A 12,048-nucleotide genomic window follows, 5' to 3' on the forward strand; every position below is an offset into this window, starting at 1 on the left:
TCTCAAACTTTTTACAAAAGTGCAAACGAGCCCAAATAAATTATTAAAGGGTAAGTAGCATAAAATGTTCCTACATTTCAATATTATTGTGCAAAACGTTCATACCTTTCGTTTTTTGACATTTTCACCCTTATTTCATATTTCATTACGAAAATCATTATTTTCATCTATTTTCTCAATTAAAAATTGTAAAATGACAAATATACACTTCTCTTTAAATTTAAAAAAAAAATCACAACTATATTTCCAAAATTTTCCAACAAAGTACAAATAAATTTCAAATAAATAATTTAAAAAATATCTGGAAGTATAGTTGTAATTTGTTCTTTACTTTACTTTTCTTCATTTTTATTTATTTAAACAAAAGGTTATATTTGTCATTTTATAACCTTTAATTGAGAAAATGGATGAAAATAATGATTTTTGCGATAAAATATAAAAACTAAGAGTGAAAATGTCAAAAATGAAAGGTATGGATGTTTTTCACAATAATAATGAAAGGTAGGAACGTTTTGTGCTAATTACCTTTTTTAATAATTTATTTGGACTAATTTGCACTTTTTAAAAAAGTTTTGGAGTATGATTGCAATTTATTCTTGAATTTTTCTTTTCTTTTTTATTGTTTTATTTAAATAGAGGGTGTATTTGTCATTTTGCAAGAGAAATTGATGAAAATGATGATTTTCCAATAAAAGGTGAATGTAAGGATAAAAGTGCCAAAAGATGAAAGTTGTGGACGTTGTTGCTCAATAACATTAAAAGGTAAGGATTTTATGTGCTAATTACCCTTCAAATTATTTAATGGGGAAAATTGTAGCAAAGTCCCAAACCTTTCATTTTGCTATGAATACCCTAACCTTTTATTTTTGTGGCTGCAGTCCCAAACCTTTATATTTAATTGCAACTATAGTCCAAGTCACTGATTCCATCCATAATGACGTAGTCAATAGTGAAATTGCAATTTTTACTCAATTGGACAAATTAAATGAATTGCAAAATGGTATATTAGCAATTTTCATAAACAGTTAAATAAAAAACAGAAAATGAAAGAAAATGTAAAATCCGTCTTCTTTCCAAACCCAACCCCAAATCACTACACTCCCATCCCAACCAAAATCGACCACCACTACCACTACCACCACCATCACCATCACCACCTCTCCCTCCACCCGCTCATCACTCCTATCCGTTTATTTATTGTATTTTCTCGTTTTATCAGCTCTAAAACCACTAACAAAACCCATTATTTTCAAGTCCAAATTCAACTCATTTTTCCAATAATTTTGAAGGGTTTGCAAAATCCACAAGAAAGAGCATAAAGTTAGAATATGTACAAAGATCTGAGGTGATTCTTAATGGAAACACACCAAGTTTTAGTGAAAATAGAAATTGGGATTTTTCACCATTTATCGACATCCCAACTACCATTTATCAAAATGTTGAGATTTATGCTCACTAATATTAACAATGCATAATTTTGATTATATAATCTGAAAATTTTGTTCATAATTTAGAATTTGAGCAGTAATTTCGTAAATTTCAAGTTGCAAATACCATGCAATCATCTATTATATGTATCAAATCTATGAGATAGAAATATTATTTAGATAATCAACGTGGAGGATGATGGGCTCCATTTATCACTCTAATTAACTTTCAGCAATATAGGGAATTCGGTCCATATTTTAACTAATGATGGTTAATAAAAAAAATTCATGAAAAAGACACAAACGTCATATAGGATAAAATTGAAGAATCTTCTCATTTTTCATTGAATATCCGTTTGAATTTTTAATTTCACATCATTATTAATCCAGTGATGATCCAACTTGTCATACCAAACAATAAAGTCAAATTAAACTTCTGATTCAATATAAGATATAATTCAATGATGTAATTTTGAAGAATACGATTAAAGCTTATATAATCTATATCATTCAAATAATCAAACTAATCAATGTTTTAATGACATTAGTTAAATGTTTTCTTTTAGAGATAAACACGAACTCAAAATAATATATTATTCGAAAATGTGCTATTTCGAGAACACATTATCTTTTATTATTACTTCTTCAAGAGCAATATATCAATATTCATCTGAAATATTGAAAAGTATAATCCATGATATTCAAGAGCGATAAATTAATATTCCTTTTGAATATTAAAAATATAGAAAATTAGTTTCCTTTGAAAATTACAACCCAATATTGAGTTATTTAATTTATGCTTCTAAGTTTCTTCATGAACACAATGAGATATATTATTTGGGATATACGATATTTCGAGAGTACGTTATATTTTATTATTGCCCTTTCAAAATCTATATGGCAAGTAAAATCTAACTAGAATATTTGTTATTATGCTGCTTCAAGAACACGAATAAATTATTATTATAAGATATTTATCTGCTATTCGGGAACAATAAATATAATATTCTTTTAAAATATTAATTATAATGTTGTACTACTTCAAAAGCAACAATGTTATAAATTATTAATTTAAAGTTTATAAAAGAATATATAAAAAAATTTAATTACCATATAGACATGAAATGAATTTATATAAAAAAATTAATTACAAAAAATGTATAAGTAAAAAAAAAAAAAAATTCTTTCTGACAGGCACATAAATTGATTTCATATAAAGACACACAAATAGGACAAAGTAATCATTATTTATATAATGAAATAATCATTACATATTTACAAACAAGCAAAAAAAAACATAGAATAAGTAGAGGAGGTAGTGTCGTTTTGATGTATACGTATGTAGAAAAATTCACATGTTACCAAATTAATTTAGATGTACGTGATAAATATTTATACTTATAAAAAATTACTACATTCACTAAACTTTGAAAAATTAAGTTATTGAGCTGATAACGTATTATGAAAAAAGAGAAAGAGAATAGAGAATGAAACATAAGAATATCTCTAATAGATTCTCTAAATACAAAATGCTTTTTATTTTAAAGAGCTGGTACTTAAAAATATGCTCCAAAAGGCTTTCTATTTTACCTTTTAAAAATAGAAAGTGGGGTTGACATTTCAAATTTAGATAGTCAAATTTACTCTCTATTCTTAATGGACAATGATTATATTTAAAAAGCCATGGATTTCAATATGTACTTTTTAAACTATCCAAATCATATTTAAATTGATTGACTATTGACCTATAAAAAATTATGTTAATTAAATTATGAAGAGAAATCAATATTTTTTTTTTTTTGAGAAAGGTAAAATAAAGAATCAAAATAGAAAGTATTGCTGGAGCGCATAAAAATTTTGACTTTCTATATTTAAAAATGTCCTTTATAATAAATAAAATACCCTTTATAAATAAAGAATCATTTGGAGATGTTCTAACGAGTTTAACTTTCTTGATTCTTTTTCTACAATGAATTCGTTTCTTGTTAATTTTACGTGAGCTAATGATTTTCTTATCCATAATTGTATTTAAAAATTGCAAGATTACAGGCTTCGTCGGATAGAGGATTGGAAACTGTGGCAATAGCGATGTAAGGATGATGTCTTTTAGTTATTTATTTTTATTTCCTACGTAGATAATACGTAGTAAAAAAATTCATACAATAGTAAATGGGCTTGGGTAGCCTTGGGCCACGCTCTATTTCTGCCCCTAGGTTGTACCATGGTAGGCAATGGAAGAAATGCATTTGGTGGCGGACTGGGAATACCTTGTTGACGCTGTTCGGATTACCATTATATGCAATTGTATAGTATTTTGTATTAGAAAATGAATGCCACCTAAACCGCAATATTGTGTTGTAGAAGAAATTCATTGGAAACAAATTTTAAGTTTCGCCATCTATTCAATGGACATCGATGTCACGTGGATTGTAAATACATCTATTTGCTTGTGCATTGCAATCCATCAAATGCATAGCATCTCTAATGCAACACTTGAATTGCTTAAAAGTTTGTCATATAAGCAAAAACAGATGGTATTTATAAAAACTTCTAAAATATAAGTTGACACAGATCCCATCAAGTTGACGTGGCTAACCAAAAAAATAGACAACATCTAGAGAAAGATTTAGAGGGTGTTTGGTACCCATTTTTATGAAAAAATTGAATTTTTAAATAGTAGATTGATGGATAAAATATGGATGAAAAGTTTTTTTATTTACATGTAATAGTATTTTAATGAGGAATGTGTGGTTAAAAAAAGATAAAAAAAATTATATTTTGAGAAAAATGGGAATCAAACGGGAACTTAGACATAGAAATTCTATTAGACATCATGACTCAACAATATATTTGCTTCTTTTTCTGTTTTTAAAATATTAAATTTTCTTTCTCTTTTACTCTATTTTATTATTTATTATTTTAATATTACTAAAAGACAAATAGGCCATAGGCAAAAATATTGGACTACGAATAGAACCCATTGGAGATTGATTTTTAACTTGAATATTTATTCGTTAGACATCAACATCCCATGGACTGAAAAGTCGTCTATCTAGATGCTATATACATTACAATCCATGAAGAAACTTCTATGCTTACGTGGGTTGCACTAAATTTAATTGCAACATATAAATTAAGATAGATAGTGACTACATGGTTCTTCTCCAATGGGGCCAATAAGTTAAGGGTGTTTAAGACCCTTTATAATTTTTTGATTTTTTTTTTTCGAGGTCGGGTGTGGGGAGGCTTTGTAATAATTAGTTTCTGGATAACCGTATAGTTATAAAATAATAATAATAATAATAATAATAATAATAATAATAATAATAATAATAATAATAATAAAATAAAATAATTTACATGTAAAATTATCTTATTGAAAAAATGTATAGTTAAAAATTAGTTTTTATAGAATGTAAGTCTAACAAGGACTAAGCCTAATGTCTAGTTGACGTGAAAAGAAATGAGATATTATCAAGAGGATCGCTGAATATTATAGACAAATGAGTCGTCATAATAAAATATTTCTTTCTATTTCTCTATCCCATTTTTAAACTTTTCTCTCTCATGTTCATTATTGTTTCTCTCTATTAAATATATATTATGGATAAATTTTGAATTATAGACAAGATTTATTGGAGATAAAATTGAACTAAGCCATTTATTTATTATTAGACGTTAATGTCACGTAGAGCAAAACCATTTCTATTTAGAAGTCATTTAGATTGCAATTCATGAAATACATTGGAGATACTTTTAGAGAAGAAAAAAGGTTTATATCTATATTAAATCATAACTGAGCCCCTTATTTTGTGTAGATTAAAATTTAAATCAAAATCAATATTTATAATTTTAACCCCACAAATGGAATTCACAATTTTTCATCTACACATGTCAATAACTTTTATCAGATTCTACTCCAAATAGGGGCTAAATCTTACATGTCTAACTTTAAAGTATTCACCCCTCACTGTCACTATACAACTTGATAAATTTGTTCGGTTAACATAATCCAACTTTATGTGTCTGTAAATGAATATTGTTTCATTCTTCTTGTCATAGAGTGCCAACGAAGTCCAACGTTATGAGTTTGGTCAACAAACGCCAATGTAAGCAACACTTGTCATGAATTTATGCTTATTATTTGTTAACAGTGCACTAATAATTGGTAAGTCAACTTTTAACTGCATATATGAATGCATTTAAATAAGGATCAATTCCGAACACAACCAAATTCGTATATTTATCCAAGAATAAAAAAAAAATAAAAAAATTGAACAGACTAGACACAGATGAAGGGAAAATAAACAAGATCAAAGCCTTACTCAAGTGATAAGATGTGTTTGGAAATAAAGGAATAAAAATAATATGGCAATATGAAAATCAAACAAGAACAAAAGATTTATGTGAAAAAATTTTACAGGGAGAAGATGAGAATTTATTAGTATTGATAATGGAGGATTCCAAATTATTGTAAAAAATGTAACGATTGGCTTTTTAGAGTTTACTTCCTATATATATTGCACAAAGAAGAGCTTAATATATGGTGGAGTTCAACCGTAACAGATTTATACAATAATGGAGTGTATGGAATAAAATATGATTTAAAAAACCTACCAAGATCAAGAACTATTCAAATCCGAATTAAGACTACGATCACATGGCTTTCGAGCAGGCCACTCGAATATCCTCCTCGCTGATAGCAAGTGCTGAAACTTCTGTTCTGAGCGCTCAAGCATGATCAAGGCACGTAGTAAGCACCAGTTCACCGTTTCCTCTCCTTGCATGATTTCTTCCTTCTGTATTGCAACTTGGAATCTTTCAAGTCTTTTTTATGTCCAACATAAACCAACAATTCCCAATTGAACTCTCAAATTGAATTTCCAAATAGATTTCAACTAGACTTGAAAAATAGAATTCTCAAATAGTTTTTCAAATAGAATTCGGATTACACCCTAATTCTAACAAAGAGGAAAGTGTTACCAGGTCATTAAACCTCTTAGAAGGGAATGATGAATTCCCAAAAATAAAAAATAAATAAAAGGCAGAAAGAAAGAAAAAAGGAAAAGAATGAAAAACATGCAATATATTTTTGCTTCTCAACCATATAAATCAGTTACGAACTCTTACACGCTCAAGGTAAGCACGCACACGGATCAAATTCTTGACCAATGCTTGTTCATTATTGTACAACATTTTCATTTCTTCAACAGTACTGTAAAAAGTAAAAACAAGTAAAAAGCAATGTTCAACTTATATAAATATATATAAAAGTGTTTACGAATTAATTTTCTATATTGCTCAAGTGGAACAATCTTCATGGATGCATCCGGAAGCTCACAATTTGATAGGAAAAGCCTCGAGAGGAATGGCCTTCTGTAGAGTAATTCCAAATCTCTCTGTCATGTCTGTTTCTTCCAGTTTTAATCCCCCTTCAAGTTTCCATTCAAAGTTACATATCAAAGTGGCTAGCATGAGGTGCACCATCCGACGGGCCAATGGCAAACCAGGGCATATCCTCCTCCCAGCACCAAAAGGAATGAGCTCGAAATCTTGACCTTGAAAATCAGTTTTGATGTCTAAAAATCTTTCAGGCATAAACAAATCTGGACTCAACCAATTGTTTGAATCTCTACCGATCGCCCATACATTAACTAGAATTTGTGCATTTTTAGGGACCAAGTAGCCATTGATCTCTACATTGTCATCAGATTTACGAGGTACTAGAAGGGGGGCAGCAGGATGGAGCCTAAAGGTTTCTTTCACCACAGCCTGCAAATATGGGAGTCTTGAAATGTCTGATTCTTGAATTAGACTCTTCATTCCAATTACATCCCTTAGCTCATTTCTCGCTTTTATTATCTTCTTAGGGGTGCGCAATAACTCTGTCATTGCCCATTCAACTGTACTTGAAGTTGTATCTGCCCCACCAATAAATAAATCCTACAAACAAGAAAAATTAATTATGTTCTTAATCAAGCCTCACTGCAACCTATTTTTCATGAACTTTGCCTGTCTTTGACCAAAAGATAAATTCACTTTTTGCTCCAGATAACATTGAAACATATATAAGGATTAAACTTTTAGTCGATTCAATAAACATGCACTTTTTGGATTGATGTACAGTGTTTATGTAATTAGTGCACCAACTATTTCGTGATTCGTGCTGAAAGTTATGTATCCTTTTCCCTAGATCCCCACGTTGACCACTTTACAAAGGCACATGGTGTATAGTCAACATGCGGGCAAGACCACTTAGGTTAGGGAGGCAATCAACATCCGGTGCGTAATCTACATGTTGCTAGTTAGAACTAGGTCTTCCAACCCCTAGTATTCTTATCAATACTTCGGTTTTCTTGAGTATTGATTTTATTTCACTTCTATGAAAACATTTCACTTCTATAAAAACCTAGTTAATCACCCTTATCCTGCAAAGAGCTTATTCGCCAAACCTTCGAGTTGGGAGTTGTGCTGATTCCTTCATGCAGTCTGTACTGTCCTTATCCGTCAAGGGAAATTATCCCTTTGTATCGATGTCCTTTTGCTTGGGTCCACATGGGAATTTAGGCAAAAGGATAGATCACGACAAGTACCAATTACACAATAATACGTCAACTAATTAGATAGACATGACATATTCTAAAAATGCCATGTTATAGAGTCATTTTGGCTAAAAGTTTAAACCTTTTATTTATATCAATTTTTATGTTAAGCAAAATGAATTTATCTTTTGGTCAAAAGCTCGCACGTGCAAAATTTATGACAAAAATGAAGCTTGAACATATGCCTTCTATAGGTTTTAATATCATGTCGAGCCGATTTTATACTTTTATTACAAAGGACGACCGGATGGAATGACTACGTTAATTTGCTAATCAGAACATATGCTTTTGGTTTTTCGGCGTACTAGTCTTCTTTACTATGGTGAAAAAATAAAAAAAATTCAGTAAAATACTCCTTAAACGAACCAGAAATGCTGTAGAAAAAATTTCAGTATAATACTTACCAGAAGAAGATGCTTTATATCATCTCGGCTTAATTCAGGCTCAAATTTTTGGTTGAGATCAAGGAGAGCGTCCAGTAAATCATTTTTCACTGTTGTGCCTCTCGATTTCAACCGTTCATCTATTATGCCATCGAATATTGCAAACAACTTATCAAAATAAACCTTGTTCCGGCGCAAAATTCCTTGCGGATCATAATATTTGAGAACTGGAAAATAGTCTGCAATATTAGGAGTTCCAACACATTCCATCACACCCCATACAACTTCCTTAAACTCTTGAGAAGAATCAGAGTTAAAATCTGCAAATTCAACTGAAAAAAGAGTTGCTGACATCAAATTAATTGATGTGATTAAAGCAGCTTCACCAATTTTAACAGCCCGCCCATTAACACTACACTGATTTACATAATCACTCAGTATCAGCAACTTTTCCTGGCGAAGGTCCCAACTTGCGTCAAGCCGAGGCGTTGAAAACATTTGTTCTTTACATATTCTGCGAAGTTTACGCCATTGATTTTCCGCGGGCAACCACACCATAGAAAGTTTGTCGTGTTCTTTTGCCATGGCTGCACTAGGAGGATTTCTGCTGGAGAAGACTTGATCGTATTTTTGCAATACATCTTTGGCTATTTCTGGTGATGAAACAACTACAACATCAAGACACCCTATTTTAAGATATATTAAGGGTCCATAGGTTCTGGAGAGTTTGGCCAGTGACTGGTGGGGTTTCTTGCCGAGTTCTAGCATGTTTCCAATGATCGGAAAAGGATATGGCCCCGGCGGGAGCTTGTCGGATTTCTGATGCTTTGAATTTAATGTTTGGAAAAGAATCCATATCCATATTATCGACAAAAGAAGGAGCAAAAATGTTAGGAAATCCATGGATACGGTGTTTCTTTTTCCTCCCTTCTTGTCTTCTACGGGGCTTCACTACTTATTTAATCTTAAAAAGTAGTGCTCAATATAATGATTCATTTTTGGAAATCTACCTTAAATAATATTAAGAGGAAATTGCTTGAAATATCTACTTTCACATGATCACTTGCAAAAATGTCCATTTTGAAATACTTTGGACCAAAATACCTCTGTGAACAATTTATGATTCCATAGTCCACACAAAGACAAAAAATGGACATTTTTGCAAAAAATTTATTAGTCAATAAATTTTTGACACATAACCTGCCATATTTATTTCAAAAGTGCACATATCAAATAACAATTAATGCTATTTTTCTTATTGACACAGAAACGTCGAGAATTACATTTCAAGTGTAGAGAATTGTCATATTTAGAATAAAATGTCATTCTAGAGATTTAAAATGTCGAGAACAACGTTTGAAATGTCGAGAAAATTTAATATTGTGATTTGACATGTCTACTTTTAAAATATAAACGAGATTCAAATATCGAGAATAATATTTGAAATGTCGGTAATATAATTTTAATGTAACTTCTCATGGAAGCTACTTTTCGCAATAAATTGAGAAAATAAATGAATTGCTTCTTTTTTCATAAAGGGCATAATAGACAATTTAGTGCTAAATTTAAAAAGTGGAAGTTTTTCAATTGACACCCATGAAATTAGACATTTTTTAAAATACCTCTAATATTAAATACAAGCCAACCCCAAATCTAGAATGTCATGGAAGATAAACTTTGGGGGTAATTAGCTAAAAACATCCTTATCGTTTATACTTATTGTGAAAATGGTTCCTATCATTTAAAACTGACCATTTACACCCTCATTTCAAACATTTCTTGCAGAATTGGTCATTTCTGTTATGTTTCGTTAAATATGTGTGATTTGACAAAAAAGTCCCTATCGTTTGCATTAATTGCCCAAAGAGTCCATATCATTTCATTTTGAAAATTTGAACACTCAGATAGACAATTGTTTGCTTAAAAGTCCATTACCATCAATTTTCTCCATTACAACATTATAAAATGACTAATTTATCATCCTATTCCAATAAACAAATAGAAAAATAAATAACTTAAAAAAAATTGTATCTAGAGTTTCCATTTTTTTTAATCACAAACGAGTCTCACGTAAAACAATTTAAAGCATTCTAATAAAAAAAATATTTTAGTTTTCCAATTAAGTCATCTACCCCTACTTCTATGCACCACCACCACAACCAAAATAATTGAAAATAGAAATAGAAGTATAAAATAATATTTGATGAGACCATTTTGTTTATATATATATATTTGGTTTTTCGATTTTTAATTCCTTTTTTTTAACTTTTATTATACTTTGAATTATCTCTTTAATTGGTGGTGGTGGTATAGTGTTGGGGATGGGCATAAAGGGTAGATGGGTGTTGACACCGGGAAATTGACATTTCATGTGGCCAACGGAGTGCAACTCCACGCATATTCCTCCCAGGACGCTTGGCACAAGCGGTCCACAGTGCGTGGCCATTTCCGGCGACAATGTTTGCGGCCACGTGCACTCCACCGATCAAGTTAGTCGATGATAATTTACACAATTGGTTCTGGTAGCAAAGGCCACTCAGCTTATTTATCTAAAATAGGGGAGGAGAAAAAAGGACTTGGATTGTTCAATACTTTTTTTAAAGGTTTAGACTTTTGGCATTTATAGAGAGAAAGGTGGAAGGAGAACCATTGGATGGAGAACACCTGTCCTCATTTGTCGGCCTGAAGTTTCTTCTCGAAGGCGTCAATGTTTCCGAGTTAGAGTTGACACATTGGCATCTACTGCATAGATATCCTATCCATCATTTATAAAATTTTATCTTGGACAACTCTTTGCCTAAAAGATTCGTATCTGTGCCGAGACTTCTAGGCGTACCACTTCGGATGATTGTATCTAGCTTCGGATCCTGCCTCATGCTGATGTTGGGGCGCATCAGCGCATCGGAGTGCACATGTGTTTAGTGTACATTAGGCATTTCAACGTATCGGAGTGTGGCCTGTGTTTGGTAACGTGACAGTTCGACACAGGGAGTTGTAACAGTGGGTTAATTGGAAGATAAAATATTTTTCTTTTATTTCAAATATTTAAAATTATTTTACGTGAGACTTGTTTGTAATTTAAAAAAAAATGAAACTCTAGATGCAAATTTTTTATATTATTTTTTTCTGTTTATTTATTTAAAGATTATTATAAATTGGTCATTTTACAACATTATAGTGGAGAAAATAGATGATAAGAATATATTAAGCAAAGAAAGGTTGATTTAAGTGTCCAAATATCAAAATTTGAAACAATAGGACTATTTGCACACTGAAAGCAAACGATAGAAACGTTTTGCACCAAATTACACATATTTAATGGAAGAATTTAACGAAAATAACTAATTTTGTAAGAAATGTTTGAAGTGAAGGTGTAAAATGTAAATGTCAAGTTTGAAACGATAGGAATATCTGCACAATGAGTACAAAATGTAAATGTCAAGTTTGAAACGATAGGAATATCTGCACAATGAGTACAAACTATTAGAATGTTATTTTGCTAATTACTTTGGAACCTTGACGTCAAAGGCTTGAGATTCAAAAATTTCTGCGAAAAAGGAAATGGCATGGATAACTTCGATACGTCCAACTCTTAAATTTCAAAAATTGGAAAACTGTACTTTTCCCAGATTTATT

General features: G+C 30.7%; 1 protein-coding gene across 1 annotated transcript; it reads right to left on the minus strand.

Annotated features, from left to right (window-relative positions):
* Positions 1 to 6,503: 6,503 nt before the first annotated feature.
* LOC111410786 (ferruginol synthase-like) lies at positions 6,504 to 9,374 on the minus strand. Its single transcript, XM_023041312.1, has 2 exons — positions 8,434 to 9,374; positions 6,504 to 7,370 (listed from the first exon to the last, which is right to left on the minus strand). The coding sequence occupies exons 1-2, from the start codon at positions 9,313 to 9,315 to the stop codon at positions 6,765 to 6,767; spliced, it is 1,488 nt and encodes a 495-aa protein (XP_022897080.1). The 5' UTR covers positions 9,316 to 9,374; the 3' UTR covers positions 6,504 to 6,764.
* Between the last annotated feature and the right edge of the window lie 2,674 nt (positions 9,375 to 12,048).

This window comes from Olea europaea, chromosome 15 (assembly GCF_002742605.1).
Source record: "Olea europaea var. sylvestris chromosome 15, O_europaea_v1, whole genome shotgun sequence".
NCBI lineage: Eukaryota > Viridiplantae > Streptophyta > Magnoliopsida > Lamiales > Oleaceae > Olea > Olea europaea.